The sequence below is a fragment of the Capra hircus genome, unplaced genomic scaffold (genome assembly GCF_001704415.2).
Source record: "Capra hircus breed San Clemente unplaced genomic scaffold, ASM170441v1, whole genome shotgun sequence".
Lineage (NCBI taxonomy): Eukaryota > Metazoa > Chordata > Mammalia > Artiodactyla > Bovidae > Capra > Capra hircus.
In genome coordinates, this window is record NW_017189740.1 from 621,505 (window position 1) to 640,544 (window position 19,040).

Below are 19,040 nucleotides of genomic sequence, written 5' to 3' on the forward strand. Positions count from 1 at the left end.
AATATATGGAAAGATGGTGGAGGTGGCAATGACAGGGAGGGTTAATGAAAAATGCAGTTTCATTTCCACTTGTCTTGCAAATTGAATCTGTCTATTCCTTACCAGTGAGCAGTGGTTCTTAACCAATGGTAGTTTTCCCTGGTCAAGATCCTCTGAATTAGAATGAAGAAAAAGTGGGCTGCTGGTTTAACAATGGTAGGGTATTCAAATGGTCAGTGATTGGAAAGGAAAGTAGAAAGTTAACAGCTAAATTTTAAAAATTTATTTATTTTTACTTGAAGGATAGTTGCTTTACAGTATTGTGTTGGTTTCTGTCATACATCAACATGAATCAGCCATAGTTAGACATATGTCCCCTCCATCTTGGACCTCCCTCCCACCATCCACCCCATTCCAACAGCTAGTATTTTTAAAAAGAGTAGCTATTAAATGTTCTCAACACACACACATGCATGCACACACATAAATAGTGACTATGTGAAGTGATAGGTGTGTTAATTTGATTGTGGAAATCATTTCACAATGTATATATTAAATCATCATGTCATGGACCTTTAAAAATCACATCGTATAACCAAAATATGCAATTTTTATTTGTCAATCATGCCTTAATAATCTGGGAGAAACTTCCTAGGCTATATAGTGGACAGCCAGGTAATGATGAAAGTAGACAATACACTAACAGAACTAACCACCTAGCTTAACCAAAAACTAATTTATTTTAAAAATGGAGGCATGGGAAATGAGGACCCATAAGATATATTATAATCTTAATTCTTTTTAACAGATTCAGGTGACATACATTTTAGTTGGACTTCTGCTTATGAAAGTCATGCAGTTATCAAAGTATTGAAAGACTGCATGGGAAAAAATGCTGTTAAATAAAAAGAAAGTCCACATAGGGACTTTTTTCCTGTGGTAATGGGCTTGAAATTATTGGACCTGTTTCTTCCAACACTGGAATAAAGTGGCTGTGTCCACTTCAAGTCCTCCCTTACTGGTGTCCTCATGCATAGAGTGAAGGGGAGCATTTTGAAAGCCTCATTAGCTGTCAGTTTCCTCTTATTCTATAGTATACCATATTCCCAGATGCAACATAGAAAAGGAGTTCATGTCTGTAGTGTTTTGCCTAGGAGTCTATGATCATGAATCTCCTGGACTACACTTTTGTAGACAGGCAGAACACATAAACAATACTAGTAAGACTATTTCAGAGGCTAAATACGACTGAAAGAGGCATGTGGATTATGGCTTTCCTAAATAGAGAATAGAGAGGAGGCAAAGAGCAAAGGGAGGACTGGATGGTCCCGAGACCCTGCTAAAGTTGATCCAGCCTCACATGCCCTTTCTGGAAGCCTGCACTGATGCACAGCACAGTGTCAGAGAGTTGAAGACATTCAAGCTTCAACACCAAGCCAGAAATTCTTCCCCTTGAGCTTTGTGTCATCTCTGAGCAGTGTAGGAAATGTATTAAGTACCTTTCCCAGGAGGCAGACTTAGGCTTATTATCCGGAAGATTTGATTTAAATGCCTCACAAAACAACAGAATTCATTTGTCAATTTGGAGGCAATCATCCTTGGAGAGTATACAAAGGCTCAATTTGCAAGGAAGGAATTGATTGCATTTCTAGAAGGTCAGGTCAAAATTGAATTGCTTTTAGCCAAAGGTCATGCGATACTTATAGAGCAAATAATTACTATGCGATTTTCCCCAATAGTTTTGACTGTGTAGAGAATAACACATAAAAAAACTGGGTAACCATCAACCAGCTTTTTTAAGCCTGGCATGCTGCAGTTCATGGGGTCGCAAAGAGCCGGACACAACTGAATAACAACTTTTTTAAATCTTGAAATTTTTCCTATATTTCTTTTCATATTGGAAATATAATCTTTAAAGATATAAATAAAACCCCTGTGTATCTTCCTGATCCTATTTCTCTCCTTCCCTTCCTCCTCAGAGATAATAATAACCATGAATTTGCTTTTTTTGGCCATTCCAATGCATACTCTAGACCTATAACTGAGGATGTATTTGTTGTTCAGTCACTAAATTGTGTCCAATTCTTTGCAACCCCATGGACTACAGCACACCAGCCTCCTCTGTCCTCCGCTATCTCCTGGAGTCTGCTCAAATTCCTGTCCATTGAGTTAGTGATGCTATCTAACCATCTCATCTTCTGCCACCCACTTCTCTTTCCCAGCATCAGGGTCTTTTCCAAAGATTTGGCTCTTTGCATCAGGTGGCCAAAGTATTGGAGCTTCAGCATTAGTTCTTCCAATGAATATTCAGGGTTGATTTACTTTAAGATTGACAGGTTTGATCTCCTTGCTGTCCAAGGGACTCTCAAGAGTCTTCTCCAGCACTGCAGTTTGAAAGCACCAATTCTTCAGTGCTCAGCCTGCTTTATGGTCCAACTCTATATATATCACATGAAATAACAATATTATAATGAATAAAATAATAGTGGTTTTCATGTTTTCAAACTATAATAATTAAAATGTGTCATAGCTTGTTTATCATTTTACAACATATCTTTTACTGTACTGAAAGTTATTCTTTCTAATGCTCTTAACCTAGTTCATTTAACTGCTATAGACTTTTAAAGCATATGAATATTTATTCATATTAATACATTCACTTCTCATGTCAATGTGCATTTAGACTGTTTCCAGCTTTTTTCTATTAAAAAGAATGGTTTTTTGCTATTAAAAACAAATGTTCTTGTATACATCTTTTTGTGAACATGTTTGAGTTTCTGTAGGGTGTGTACCTACAGATAACATTTCTGGTTTGCAAACATTTCACTTTTTTCAGATAGGGCCAAATAACTCTTGTGATGAGGTTGTACCAATTTCTTATCCTACTAGAAGTGTATGAGCTCCATTTCTCTGCACTTTTGGTAATGATTCATATTGTTGCACTTTGTTTTTGCCATTCTGATGTATATGAAATGACATCTAATTGATATTATTTGCATTTTTCTGATGAACTTTGAGGTTAAGCATCTTTTTATGTGTTTAGTAGCCAATGTATACCACTAAAGACAAGATACTTGTTACCACCTGAATTAGCAAAAGTAGAAACTCCATGTAGATCCTGTTTTCTCATGCTACAACTTCTGAATTGAAGTTTCTTGTGGCATTTGTGTGCTTGGTCATTTAGTCTGATTCTAACTACAAGAAAAGCTGGGCATTTTGAGTTTTGGCTTGGTTTAGGAAGGCAGAACTTATAATATGGGAATTTCTATAAGATATCTTAGAAAGGACAAACAAATGACTATGGGCAATAATGAATATGACAGATATGCACTCTGTTCTAATTCTAATTTTCTAAAAAGTATGTGTTTAATTGAAAATTTTTCAACTTCTCTTTTGTCCCCTATTAGGATGATTGTGTGATTTTTTTTCTTTTAATCTGTTAACATGTCTAATTAAATTAATAGGTTTTTCTACTTATTAGCACATCTTTACATTCTCTGGAAGAATAAAACTTGATAATGATATTTAAAATATTTGACTGTGCTGGGTCTTTGTTGGGAGGGAGGTCAGAGAGGGAGGGGATATATATATATAGCTGATTTACTTTGTTGTACAGCAGAAACTAATGCAACAGCAGAAAAATTCATGCAATATCAATTAGATGTCATTTCATATGAAGTATTGAATACAAGATTTCATTTTGTAAGTATTTTCACTGTTGTTCAAAGTATTTTCTAATATCATTTATGATTTCTTCTTTGTTTTTTGGAAAATGTTTAGTGTTTTCTAATTTTCAAATGTAAAACTTTGTTATTAATTTCTAATTTAATGCCGCATATTAAAAGAAGATGGCCTGTAGGACATGAAATCTTTTTTGTTTCTTTTATTTGCTTTATGACTTAGCATATGATCATCTATTTTTGGTAAAAAAAGATATGTTAACTAATTGTTAAGTAGATAAGTATATGTGTATTCCTTAGTTCATAGTTGTCAAAAGGATTCTTTACATACTTTCATCATACAAATTATTGGCCTGATTGGTCTTTCATTTATTGAAAATCTATGGGTTTGTCATTTTCTCCTTGTAATTAAGTTTTTGCCTTACATATTTTGAGTCCATGTTACTCATACATAATTTTTTTTTTACCTGATACACATTTTTAGTGTAATAGTTCATCCTGAAGAAAAGTGTTTATCTTACAGTCCATGCTATTTGTATTTTATAGTTCTATGACTTTATCTTGATCAAAATTTGCCCATATATGTTTCCATCACTTCATTTTCAACCTGTGTTTTTATGCGCCCTTAAGTTGTGACTCTTGTATATATAATACACAATATATAACTACATTGTTTATTTATCATTAGATTATATTGCTTATTTCTATTGTCTTATATATTCTTTCCCCTCATGTTCTTATATGCTGTATTTTTTCTTTCCTTTTTGTGGGATTGAAACATTTTTCTACATTCCCTTTGTTTTTCTCTTTTGTAAGTTTTACATTCTGTTTCTAGCATATCCTTAGTGATTACCTTGTTAATATATATACTTGACCTTAAATTTAATATCTCCACTCTTCTCCAAATAATACAAGAATATCTCAATCCACATTTCTTTACTTTCTCCTTCCATTTGGTTGCTGTTATTTATTCTATTTTGTTTTCATAGCCCTTATCATCATTTGTAGAGAGCCATTATTTGTTTATCTTATCCATAAGCTTGTCAACACTTTTGCTCACCATTCCTTCTTGTGTCTTCCTGCTGGTTTCATTTTCAACTACATGAAAAATTATTTTAGCAGTTCCTTTCCTAAGGATTCATTCAATCATTTTTTAATTCAAAAATATTTATAGATCAGCTACTATAGATCAGGTAGGGTTTTAGGTGCTAGGGATATAGCAGTGAACTAAATAAAGTCTCTGTTCTTGTGCAGCATCCAGGCTAGTGGAATGAAAGAAAGAGCAAGCAAATGAAAGTACATTTTTTTTCAGAGCTATCTGACAAAATAATGCATGAAAAAACATAATGCATAGTACGGGGAAGAGGAATTACTCTTTATGATTGGATGGTCAAACAATACTTCTCTGATATGGAGATTTCTGAAAGAGGCCTGAATTCTGTGAGTGACCCAGCCATGAGAAAAAATGTATTTTATTTACCTAAACTCATCTTTATTTTGAAAGCACTCTTACATGTTAATCTAGTTGGCTATACAATTCTTTTGACTTCTATTGTTGCTTCCAAGAAGTCTGCTATCAAATTGTCACCTCTTTATAGATAATATGCCTATTCTATCTTGTTATTTTTAAGATCTCCTCTTTGATATTTTTCAAATTCATTGTGTATTGGCTTGGATATATTTTATTATACTAAGCTCACAACCAATTAAGGTTTTTTTTATTAATAAATGTATTCATTTTAATTAGAGGCTAACTACTTTACAATATTGTAGTGGTTTTGCCATATGTTGTCAGGATCAGCCACGGGTGTGCATGTGTTCCCCATCCTGAAGCCCCCTCCCACCTGCCTCCCAATCCCATCCCTCTAGGTCATCCCAGTGCACCAGCCCCAAGCACCCTGTACCATGCATAGAACCTGGACTAGCGATCCATTTCACATATGATAATAAACATGTTTCAATGCCATTCTCTGAAATCATCCCACCCTCCCCCTCTCCCACAGAGTCCAAAAGACGGTTCTATACATCTGTGTCTCTTTTGCTGTCTTGCATATAGGGTTATCATTACTATCTTTCTAAATTCCATATATATGCGTTAGTATACTGTATTGGTATTTTTCTTTCTGGCTTACTTCACTCTGTATAATAGGCTCCAGGTCCATCCACCTCATTAGAACTGATGCAAATGTATTCTTTTTAATGGCTGAGTAATATTCCATGGTATATATGTACCACAGCTTTCTTATCCATTCATCTGCTGATGGGCATTTAGGTTGCTTCCATGTTCTGGCTATTATAAACAGTGCTGTGATGAACATTGGGGTACACGTGTCTCTTTCAATTCTGGGTTCCTTGGTGTGTATGCCCAGCAGTGGGATTGCTGGGTCATATGGCAGTTCTATTTCCAGTTTTTTAAGGAATCTCCACACTGTTCTCCATAGTGGCTGTACTAATTTGCATTCCCACCAACAGTGTAAGAGGGTTTCCTTTTCTCCACACCCTCTCCAGCACTTATTGCTTGTAGACTTTTGGTTGGCAGCCATTCTGACTGGTGTGAGATGGTACCTCATTGTGGTTTTGATTTGCATTTCTCTGATAATGAGTGATGTTGAGCATCTTTTCATGTGTTTGTTAGCCATCTGTGTGTCTTCTTTGGAGAAATGTCTGTTTAGTTCTTAGGCCCAGTTTTTGATTGGGTCATTTATTTTTCTCGAACTGAGCTGCAGGTGTTGCTTGTATATTTTTTAAATTAATTCTTTGTCAGTTGGTTTGTTTGCTATTATTTTCTCCCATTCTGAAGGCTGTCTTTTCACCTTGCTTAAAGTTTCCTTCATTGTGTGAAAGCTTTTAATTTTAATTAGATCCCATTTGTTTATTTTTGCTTTTATTTCCATTACTCTGAGAGCTGGGTCATAGAGAATCCTGCTTTGATTTATGATGGAGAGTGTTTTGCCTAGTTTCCCTCTAGGAGTTTTACATTTTCAGGTCTTACATTTAGATCTTTAATCTATGTTGAGTTTATTTTTGTGTATGTTGTTAGAACGTGTTCTAGTTTCATTCTTTTACCAATGGTTGACCAGTTTTCCCAGCACCACTTGTTTAAGTGTTTATCTTTTCTCCATTGTATATTCTTGCCTCCTTTGTCAAAGATAAGGTATCCATAGGTGCATGGATTTATCTCTGGGCTTTCTATTTTGTTCCATTGATCTATATTTCTGTCTTTGTGCCAGTACCATACTGTCTTGATGACTGTAGCTCAGTAGTAGAGCCTGAAATCAGGCAGGTTGATTCCTCCAGTTCCATTCTTCTTTCTCAACATTGCTTTGGCTATTCGAGGTTTTTTTGTATTTTCATACAAATTGTGAAATCATTTGTTCTAGTTCTGTGAAACAGAGAAGGCAATGGCAACCCACTCCAGTACTCTTGCCTGGAAAAACTCATGGACAGAGGAGCCTGGTAGGCTGAAGTCCATGGGGTTGCAAAGAGTCAGAGATGACTGAGTGACTTCACTTTCACTTTTCAATTTCATGCATTGGAGAAGGAAATGGCAATCCACTGCAGTGTTCTTGCCTGGAGAATCCCAGAGACGGCGGAGCCTGGTGGGCTGCTGTCTATGGGGTTGCACAGAGTTGGACACGACTGAAGTGACTTAGCATCAGCAGCAGCATCAGTTCTGTGAAAAATACCTTTGGTAGCTTGATAGGGATTACATTGAATCTATAGATTGCTTTGGGTTGTATACTCATTTTCACTATACTGATTCTTTCAATCCATGAACATGGTGTATTTCTCCATCTATTTGTGTCCTCTTTGATTTCCTTCATCAGTGTTTTATAGTTTTCTATATATACGTCTTTTGTTTCTTTAGGTAGATATATTCCTAGGTATTTTATTCTTTTTGTTGTAATGGTGAATGGGCTTGCTTTCTTAATTTCTCTTTCTGTTTTCTCATTGTTAGTGTATAGGAATGCAAGGGATTTCTGTTTGTTGATTTTATATCCTGCAACTTTACTATATTCATTGATTAGCTCTAGTAATTTTCTGGTGGAGTCTTTAGGGTTTTTTATGTAGAGGATCATGTCATCTGCAAACAGTGAGAGTTCTACTTCTTCATTTCCAATCTGGATTCCTTTTCTTTCTTTTTCTGCTCTGATTACTGTGGCCAAAACTTCCAAAATTATGTTGAATAGTAGTGGTTAGAGTGGGCACCCTTGTCTTGTTCCTGACTTGAAGGGAAATGGTTTCAATTTTTCACCATTGAGGGTAATGTTTGCTGTTGGTTTGTGATATATAGCTTTTATTATGTTGTTGCATGTTCCTTCTATTCCTGCTCTCTGGAGGGTCTTTATCATAAATGGATGTTGAATTTTGTCAAAGGCTTTCTCTGCACCTATTGAGATAATCATATGGTTTTATCTTCCAATTTGTTAATGTGGTGTATTACATTGATTGACTTGTGGATATTGAAGAATCCTTGCATCCCTGGGATAAAGCCCACTTGGTCATGATGTATGATCTTTTTAATGTGTTGTTGGATTCTGTTTGCTAGAATTTTGTTAAGGATTTTTGCATCTATGTTCATCAGTGATATTGGCCTGTACTTTTCTTTTTTTGTGACATCTTTGTCAGGTTTTGGTATTAGGGTGATGGTGGCCTCATATGATGATTTTGCAAGTTTACCTTCCTCTGTGATTTTCCAGAAGAGTTTGAGGAGGATAGGTGTTAGCTCTTCTCTAAATTTTTGGTAGAATTCAGCTGTGAAGCCGTCTGGTCTGGAGCTTTTGTTTGCTGAAAGATTTCTGATTATATGCTTGTGATGGGTCTGTTAAGATTTTCTATTTCTTCCTGGTTCAGTTGTGGAAAGTTGTACTTTTCTAAGAATTTGTCCATTTCTTCCACGTTGTCCATTTTATTGGCATATAATTGCTGATAGTGAATCTGTTGTGATTTCTCCATTTTCATTTCTAATTTTGTTGATTTGTTTCTTTACCCTTTGTTTCTTGATGAGTCTGGCTAATGGTTTGTCAATTTTATTTATCTTCTCAAAGAACCAGCTTTTAGCTTTGTTGATTTTTGCTATGGTCTCTTTTGTTTCTTTTGCATATATTTCTGCCCTAATTTTTAAGATTTCCTTCCTTCTGCTAACCCTGGGGTTCTTCATTTCTTCCTTTTCTAGTTGCTTTAGGTGTAGAGTTAGGTTTCTTTTTTTTTTTTTTTTTTTTTTTACTTTTTTCTTGTTCCTTGAGGTAAGCCTGTATTGCTATGAACCTTCCCCTTAACACTGCTTTTACAGTGTCCCATTGGTTTTGGATTGTTGTGTTTTCATTTTCATTCATTTCTATATTTTGATTTCTTTTTTGATTTCTTCTGTGATTTGTTGGTTATTCAGCAGCGTGTTGTTCAGCCTCCATATGTTGGAAGTTTTAATAGTTTTTCTCCCATAACTGACATCTAATCTTACTGCTTTGTGGTTAGAAAAGATGCTTGGAATGATTTCAATTTTTTTGAATTTACCAAGGCCAGATTTATGGCCCAGGATGTTATCTATCCTGGAGAAGGTTCCATGTGCACTTGAGAAAAAGGTGAAATTCATTGTTTTGGGGTGCAATGTCCTATAGATATCAATTGGGTCTAACTGGTCTATTGTATCATTTAAAGTTTGTGTTTCCTTGTTAATTTTCTGTTTAGTTGATCTATCCATAGGTGTGAGTGGGGTATTAACGTCTCCCACTATTATTGTGTTATTGTTAATTTCCCCTTTCATACTTGTTAGCATTTGCCTTACATATTGCAGTGCTCCCATGTTGGGTGCATATATATTTATAGTTGTAATATCTTCTTCTTGGATTGATCCTTTGATCATTATGTAGTGTCCTTCTCTGTCTCTTTTCACAGCCTTTATTTTAAAGTCTATTTTATCTGATATGAGTATTGCTACTCCTGCTTTCTTTTGGTCTCTATTTGCATGGAATATCTTTTTCCAGCCCTTCACTTTCAGTCTGTATGTGTCCCTTGTTTTGAGGTGGGTCTCTTGTAGACAACATATATAAGGGTCTTGTTTTTGTATCCATTCAGCCAGTCTTTGTCTTTTGGTTGGGGCATTCATCCCATTTACAATTAAAGTAATTACTGATAAGTATGATCCCATTGCCATTTACTTTGTTGTTTTGGGTTCAAGTTTATACACCCTTTCTGTGTTTCCTTTCCAGGGAAAATCCTTTAGCATTTGTTGGAGAGCTGGTTTGGTGGTGCTGAATTCTCTCAGCTTTTCCTTGTCTGTAAAGCTTTTGATTTCTCCTTCGTATTTGAATGAGATCCTTGCTGAGTACAGTAATCTGGTTGTAGGTTTTTCTCTTTCATCACTTTAAGTATGTCCTGCCATTCTCTTCTGGCCTGAAGAGTTTCTATTGAAAGATCTGCTGTTATCCTTAGGGAATCCTCTTGTGTGTTATTTGTTGTTTTTCCCTTGCTGCTTTTAATATCTGTTCTTTGTGTTTGATTTTTGTTAATTTGATTTATATGTGTCTCTGGGTGTTTTGCCTTGGGTTTATCCTGTTTGGGACTCTCTGGGTTTCTTGGACTTGGGTGACTATTTCCTTCCCCATTTTAAGGAAGTTTTCAACTATTTTCTCCTCAAGTATTTTCTCATGGTTTTTCTTTTTGTCTTCTTCTAGGACTCCTATGATTCGAATGTTGGCCACTAACATTGTCCCAGAGGTCTCTGAGGTTGTCCTCATTTCTTTTAATTCTTTTTTCCTCTCTGATTCATTTATTTCTACCATTCTATATTCTCCCTCACTTACTCTATCTTCTGCCTTCGTTATTCTACTGTTGGTTCCCTCCAGAGTGTTTTTGATCTCATTTATTGCATTACTCATTATATATTGACTCTTTTTTTATTTCTTCTAGGTCCTTGTTAAACATTTCTTTTTTTTTTTTTTTTTTAGTTCTGCAGACTTTTATTTTTCTCAATCCTTGTCTCCAGGCTATTTATCTGTGACTCCAATTTGTTTTCAAGATTTTAGATCATTTTCACTATCATTATCCTGAGTTCTTTTTCATGTAGATTCCCGATCTCTTCCTCTTTTATTTGGTTTGGTGGGCATTTATCCTGTTCCTTTACCTGCTGAGTATTCTCTGCCTTTTCATCTTGTTTATATTGCTGTGTTTGGGGTGGCCTTTCCATATTCTGGAATTTTGTGGTTCCTCTTTACTGTGGAGGTTCCTCACTGTGGGTAAGATTGGATGGGTGGTTTGTCAAGGTTTCCTGGTTAGGGAAGCTTGTGTAAATGTTCTGGTGGGTGGAGCTGGATTTCTTCTTTCTGGAGTGCAGTGAAGTGTCCAGTAGTGAGTTTTGAGATGTCAGTGGGTTTGGTGTGACTTTGGGTAGCCTGTATATTGAAGCTCAGGGCTATGTTCTTGTGTTGCTGGAGAATTTGTGTGGTATGTCTTGCTCTGGAACTTGTTGGCCCTTGGGTGGTGCTTTGTTTCAGTGTAGGTATGGAGGCTTTTGAATGAACTCCTGTTGATTAATGTTTCCTGTAGTCAAGAGTTCTCTGGTGTTCTCAGGATTTGGACTTAAGCCCCCTGCCTCTGGATTTCAGTCTTATTCTTACAGTAGCCTCAAGACTTCTCCATCTATATAGCACTGATAATAAAACATCTAGGTTAATGATGAAAAGTTTCTCCACAATGAGGGACACCTGAAGAGGTTCACAGGCTTACATGGAGAAAAGAAGAGGTTGGAGGGAGATAGATGTGACCAGGAGGAGAAGATGGGGAATCAAAAGGGGAGAGAGCAAGCTAGTCAGTAATCAGTTCCCTATGGGCTCTCCACAGTCTGGACCCCTCAGAGATTTTCATGGAGTTACACAGGAAAGAGAAGATGGGGGAAGGAGACAGAGGTCACCAGGGGGAGAAAAGGGGGAATCAAATGGAGAGAGACAGATTCAGCCAGTAGTCAGTTCGCTAAGTGTTCTCCACAGCCTGGAACACAGAAAGAGATTCACAGAGTCGGGTAAAGAGGAGAAGGGGGAGGGAGGAGACAGAGGTGACCTGGCAGAGAAAAAAGAGAGTCAAAAGGGGAAGAGAACATTCAAGCCAGTAATCACACTCCCAAGTAAAAATGGGTACTGAAGATTGGGTTCTTAATGGTACAAAATTGATAACAAATACCCAAAAGCGAAAAATAAAAATCTAGAGTAGAGGTTAGACTCTCAAAATTAAAATATTAAAAAAAGAAAACAAAGTCACAACAATTATAAAACATATATATGAAGTTTGCTTTAAAAATAGGGTCTTTATTTTTCAAGGTAATAGTTGATTATAAAAATGAAAATTAAAGGAGTAATAGAGGACTTAAAAATTAAAAAAAAATTAAAAATGATAGTAGTAAAAATATATCTAGGAATTTCTCTGGAGCTGTTGCAGACAGTGTGGGGTCAGTTCAGTTTCAGATAGTTCCTTGATCTGGCTTATACTTCTCAATATCTATAGGCCCTTTCCAATGTAGTCGGTGCTAACTACAGGGTTTTAATCTGTTGCACCTGTCACTTCCAATGTGGTTCCCTCTGTTTTTTTTAGCTTCTTCTGTTTGCTGATCTCTTCAGTGTTTAATTTCCGCCCTGACAAAAGGGGATGAAGGTGGTCACTTATTTAGTCTCACTATAGTACATCATGAGAAACGGTGGGCTGGAAGAAGCACAAGCTGGAATCAAGATTGCCAGGAGAAATATAAATATCCTCAGATATGCAGATGACACCACCCTTATGGCAGAAAGTGAAGAGGAGCTAAAAAGCCTCTTGATGAAAGTGAAAGAGGAGAGTGAAAAAGTTGGCTTAAAGCTCAACATTCAGAAAACGAAGATCATGGCATCTGGTCCCATCACTTCATGGCAAATAGAGAAACAGTGGAAACAGTGTCAGACTTTATTTTGGGGGGGGGGCTCCAAAATCACTGCAGATGGTGACTGCAGCCATGAAATTAAAAGATGCTTACTCTTTGGAAGGAAAGTTATGACCAACCTAGATAGCATATGAAAAAGCAGAGACATTACTTTGCCAACAAAGGTCTGTCTAGTTAAGGCTATGGTTTTTCCAGTGGTCATGTATGGATGTGAGAGTTGGACTGTGAAGAAAGCTGAGTGCCAAAGAATTGATGCTTTTGAACTGTGGTGTTGGAGAAGACTCTTGAGAGTCCCTTGGACTGCAAGGAGATCCAACCAGTCCATTCTAAAGGAGATCAGTCCTGGGTATTCATTGGAAGGAATGATGCTAAAGCTGAAACTCCAGTACTTTGGCTACCTCATGTGAAGAGGTGACTCATTGGAAAAGACTGATGCTGGGAGGTATTGGGGGGCAGGAGGAGAAGGGGACAACAGAGGATGAGATGGCTGAATGGCATCACTGACTCAATGGACATGAGTCTGAGTAAACTCTGGGAGTTGGTGATGGACAGGGAGGCCTGGCATGCTGTGATTCATGGGGTCGCAAAGAGTCAGACGTGACTGAGCGACTGAACTGAACTGAATTGAACTGAACTGTTCTTTCTTGTGGTGGGGAGGGAGGAACAATGCAAACAAATATCTCTGGCATGTATGAGGAGTGCTTGCAGTGTTTCAGCCGCACTGGGTTTGCCCCTGCTCACGGCATGTGTGCTTTCATGGTCTACACTTCTCAGGCTCTAGGTTGCTCTCCTAGAAAGTGTCTGAGGCGGGCCCTGGGTTCTGTGCACTTTCCAGGTCTAAGCAGCTCATGTTCAGGCTCTTGAGTACTTCCCAAAGGCGCAGACTAGGTTGGGCCTGCGTTTTGTGCCCTTCCCCAGTCCAAGCAGCTGAGGTGACCGGGTGCTTGGTGAGCAGTCACTCCCAGGCGGGGGGTGCATCTGATCGCCTCCCCTGTCCCAGCTGCTCAGTTTTCTGGGTGTACAACAGGCGCGCCTTCTCAGGTGTGCCGTGTGTCTCTTCTGGGGAGCTGATCTCTGGCTGCGACTGTCCCGGCAATGTCAACCGTCCACAATCCCAAGAACTCTTGGTTAGCAACGGAACCTGTTTGCAGTTTGGTAGAAGATGCCTCTTTGGGTCTGCGATTGTCCTTTTCTGGCTCTGGCTGCCCCCTACCTGCTTGTCTCTGGTGGAGGATGAGCAGGTCTGCAGCCTGCTAGCTCTCCTCTGGTATTCACTCAGTCCTTTGGTCTGTGAGCAGCCCTAGCAGTGCCTCAGATTAGGGCTTTTCGCAGGATAGTTCTCTCTCTCTCTTGCTATCCCACAGTTTGGGTTGCTATCTCAGGTTGCTACTGCTGCTGCTAAGTCACTTCAGTCGTGTCCGACTCTATGCAACCCCATAGACGGCAGCCCACCAGGCTCCCCTATCCCTGGGCAAGAATACTGGAGTGGGATGCCATTTCCTTCTCCAATGCATGAAAGTGAAAAGTGAAAGTCAAGTCGCTCAGTCGTGTCCGACTCTTAGCGACCCCATGGACTGCAGCCTACCAGGCTCCTCTATCCATGGGATTTTCCAGGCAAGAGTACTGGAGTGGGGTGCCATTGCCTTCTCCTATCTCAGGTTAGTTCCCTCAAATTGCCCTCAGGGCATTCCAGCTGGTCCTTACCCTAAGCAATGCAGCCAGCACCTCCCTGTTCATCCCCCACTTGCTGGTGGCGGCTGCGAGCACTGGGAGTTGCTGTTATGTAATCTGTGGGTTTTAATTAATTATTTATTTATTTTTCCTCCTGGTTATGTTGCCCTCTGAGATTCTAAGATTCCCCACAGACCTGCCAGTGAGAGTGTTTCCTGGTGTTTGGAAACTTCTCTTTTAAGACTCCCTTCCCGGGATGCATCTCCTCCCTACTTCTTTTGTCTCTTTATCTTTTATATTTTGTCCTACCTCCTTTCTAAGACAATGGGCTGCATTTCTGGGTGCCCAATGTCCTCTGCCAGCATTCAGAAGTTGTTTTGTGGAATTTGCTCAGTGTTCAAATGTTCTTTCAATGAATTTGTGGGGGAGAAAATTGTCTCCCTGTCTTATTCCTCCACCATCTTAAGACTGCCCCCTGATTAAGGTTCTCGAAACTAAGGTACTTACACTAATATTTCAACAATTCTGAGAAATTTTCATCCATTAGTATTTTATTGTTCCTCATTTTCTCTATTCTCTAACTTTCAGTTCAGTTCAGTTCAGTCACTCAATCGTGTCTGACTCTTTGCGACCCCATGGACTACAGGACGCCAGGCTTCCCTATCCATCACCAACTCCTGGAGTTTACCCAAACTCATGTCCATAACTTCAGAACTTTGTTAGAAATATACACTGAAAAAGTTTTCTTCGTGTGTATTTTCCAGTTCACTAATCTCTGTTCAATAATATCTAATCTTCTATATAACATATCCATTGACTTTTTATTTTTGTTTCACAGAACATTTACTTCAAATAGATCTTTTCAAAATCTTTTTTTCTCATTCCTACCCCATACTGTTTTGATCTTTTCTCATATTCTCAATCTCTCCCTTGATACTTTTATCATTTTAATATATTCAGTAGTTCCTTTATAATATATATTTTATTTTGTTATGTGAGGTTCTTGTGAAGTAAAAGTTGATCAGTTGTGTCCGACTCTTTGCAGCCCCGTGGACTATACTACATACCATGGAATTCTCCAGGCCAGAATCTGGAGTGGGTAGCCATCCCCTTATCCAGGGCATCTTCCCAACCCAGGGATCGAACCCAGGTCACCTGCATTGTAGGCAGATTCTTTACCAGCTGAGCCACCACGGAAGCCCAAGAACTGGAGTGGGTAGCCTGTCCCTTCTCCAGTGGATCTTTCTGACCCAGGAATTGAACCAGGTCTCCTGCATTGCAGGTAGATTCTTTACTCACTGAGCTATCAGGGAAGCCCTCATATGTGAGGTTCTTGAGGGGTGAGCTATATATTGTATCGGCTGACTCTTGCTTATGACCATTTCCTTAGGTGTTTTGTTGTTGTGAATTGCATACTTTTTTTCAGCAAGCATTTATTTATGGCAATGTCCCTCTAGAGTGTTTGCTTTTGTAAGTCAGTCTAGGGGTATCCCCATCCTGAGACCTATTTTTATGTTAATTTCTCAGCTTGTAAGACCCAAACCATGTGTACTTTTAAATATTTAGCTCAGATTAAATTTGAAGTTTCTAAATCTCAGTAGAAATGCTTCCCCTTACCCCTTCTCCATTTCATAATTCATGCTTGGATAAGTTTCCTTTCTTCATTTTCATGCTGTGGATTGGTTTTGTCTAGTTCATTTTATTTAATTCACCCTTATGCTGAGGGGCTTCTCTTGTGCCTTAGCTGGTAAAGAATCTGCCTGCAATGCAAGAGACCTGGGTTCAGTCCCTGGGTTGGGAAGATCCCCTGGGGAGGGGAAAGGCTACCCACTCCAGTATTCTGGCCTAGAGAATTCCAAGGACTATACTGTCCATGGGGTTGCAAAGAGTCAGACATGACTGAGCGACTTTCACTTCACTTCACTATGCTGAGGTCAGAGCCCTTCAGGGTGTTGGTTTTGTGTGGGAATCTAATTCCAGTTTTAAAACTGGCATAGTCTTGGCTTACACCTGTCATTCTGATATAATTATTGATAAAGCCTCCTCTCACTCTCAAAAATGTTCCAGTTTAGATAATAGATTATATAATATCTTAATCCTTAAGCAGGGGTGTTCTTAGTGTTCTGCTGCTGCTAAGTTGCTTCAGTCATGTCCGACTCTGTGCGACCCCATAGACGGCAGCCCACCAGGCTCCTCTGTCCCTGGGATTCTCCAGGCAAGAATACTGGAGTGGTTTGCCATTTTCTTCTCCAATGCATACATGCATGCTAAGTTGCTTCAGTCATGTACGATTCTGTGCGACCCCATAGGTGGCAGCCCACCAGGCTCCACTGTCTACAGGATTCTCTAGGCAAGAATACTGGAGTGGGTTGCTATTTCCTTCTCCTCTTAGCATTCTAGAGAAGGAGAAAAGCCAGACTGGCTAATTTGTGGACGTACAAGTGGTTGGAGAAAATAAGGGCCAGTTTATGAAGTACTTTCTAGGTAAGGGAAAGGTATTGGTATTTATTCCAAATATAATTGGAAGCCACTGAGGGGGCTCCCCTAGTGGCTCAGTGGTAAAGAATCCTCATATAATGCAGGAGACGCAGGTTCGATCCCTGGGTTGAGAAGATCCCCTGGAGAAGGAAATGGCAACCCACTTCAGTATTCTTGCCTGGAAAATACCATGGACAAAAGAACCTGGAAGGCTACAGTCCAAGAAGTCGCAAAAGAGTTGAATACAACATATTCATGTATGAAAAACAACATATTTTAAGCAGCTTCTGACTGCCTTGTTTTACCTGACTACCTAGATGTGTCCCCTATCCCTTGTGTAGTTTAGTGGCCAAAGATTTGGGCAGAGTTTGTACTCACAATTTCAGACTTCCCTTTGAATGGTTTTGGTTTTTTCTCAAGGCTTCCCCCTGAATTTTCAGTTCTTTTGTCAAATTTGAGCTCTTTCTTCTGAGGTATATTAAGCCAATAATTTTTCTGATTTCTGCCAAATGCATAAACATCACCCACCACACATTTGTCATCTTTCATTTACTGGAGGATTCCCCTATTGTTTCTGTCTGCCTTTTTTCCAGAGCCTCAGAGTTTTGGGATTTAGGGCAAAACATATACTGGGGTTTGAGTTCCCATCCCCTCAGTGACTCTCTTGCTTCCAGGATTCCTACCCCCTAAGATTCCAGATGGTTATCCACTTTGAGCCATTAAGGCTGTGATATTGGACATAGAAATTCTAGGTTTGGGAGACCACCTTTAGAAAAGAAAGCCACAAACACAATTTTAACCTGTTACTGTTGCTATCTTTCAAGAGTAAACTTTCTTCAAGTTTTTGTCTGCTTTCAGTCATTTCTCATTGGTTTCAAATTGTCTATCTATCTATATGTTTTGGTTCAAATTTTATGATTAATAACTACAAGAAGATATGTCCAAATGATTTAGTCTGCTGTTACTAATTATCAGTAATGTTTATTGTTATTTGAATTTGTATTTAGATGAATGGCAATTTTGAAAAAAATGTTTATTAACAATTTCTATCTGTTTCATGAATTTTTCTGTTCATGTCATTTATCCATTTTTCTATTTGTGTGTTTGTTTTTCCTTATCTGTAAGAGTTTTTACTTATTGAAGATAAGATATTAACTCATTAGATACACTGTTAGTTTGAGAATCAAATGAAATGGTTTTTAAAATTTAAGGTTTTAGTTTTATGGCAGTTGTTATATTGGCTTTTGATGTTCATATGGGATCATTTAGTAGAAGAGACAAGGTTAGGAGTTTGCTCTTATTAGAGATGCCACTGCGTAGAGAAGGGAGCTCTTGCCTTTTCATAAGGCAAAGTCTTGTATTCAGATTGTATGATGTGCAGGGCAGCATTGGCAGTGATCTTCCTAAGTGAAATCTTCTCGGACATATTATTTATGTACTTATTGATTACCATGACATTATTTCTCAATCATAGTCATTTGTCCTACTTGCCAGTAACTACTGTCAATAGATTGCTGCTTCTCTGCATCAGAGGAAATACTGCAAAGTAATTAACATTTGCTAAGGGCACTGTGGATCCTCACCAGAACTCTGCTGAAATGTTGTTTTCTCTTTTTGTCCTTAGGAGTACACCATTGATGTATTTTTTCGGCAAACATGGCATGATGAAAGACTGAAATTTGATGGACCCATGAAGATCCTTCCACTGAATAATCTCCTGGCTAGTAAGATCTGGACCCCTGACACCTTCTTCCACAATGGCAAGAAATCAGTGGCCCATAACATGACCACACCTAACAAGCTGCTCAGACTGGTGGACAATGGAACCCTCCTCTACACGATGAGGTCAGAGAGTGCCCGGCTCATCTAAAGTATCATGGGGGTAGGACCAGGGTTGAAAGCAAACTTACAAATTAGAAATGCAACAGAGGCATACATTTCCTAATATAGCTACATGTATGTGCACTTACAGACCTCATATTATATATACACATATAAATACAGAGTTGGCTAACAAGCACATGAAAAACTGCTCATCATCACTCACTAATTATCAGAGAAATGCAAATCAAAACCACAGTGAGGTATCATCTCATACTGATCAGAATGGCTATCATTAAAAAGCCTATAAATTAATAAGTTCTGGAAAGGGTGTGGAGGAAAGAGAACCCTCCTAAACTGTTAGTGGGTATGTATATAGGACAGCTACTATGGAGAGCTGTATGGAGGTTCCTTAAAAAAACTGAACATAGAGCTACCATATGACCCAGAAATCCCACTCCTAGGCACATACCTGGACAAAACTATAATTTGCAAAGATACACGCA

General features: G+C 38.5%; 1 protein-coding gene across 1 annotated transcript in view; it reads left to right on the top strand.

Moving 5' to 3' along the window:
- Nucleotides 1-19,040, top strand: part of LOC108633300 — a 229,102-nt gene that overhangs the window by 123,632 nt on the left and 86,430 nt on the right. Inside the window, exon 5 of the mRNA XM_018044709.1 lies at nt 18,338-18,558. Coding sequence (XP_017900198.1) covers nt 18,338-18,558 — 221 coding nt within the window. The remainder of the gene's footprint in view (nt 1-18,337; nt 18,559-19,040) is intronic.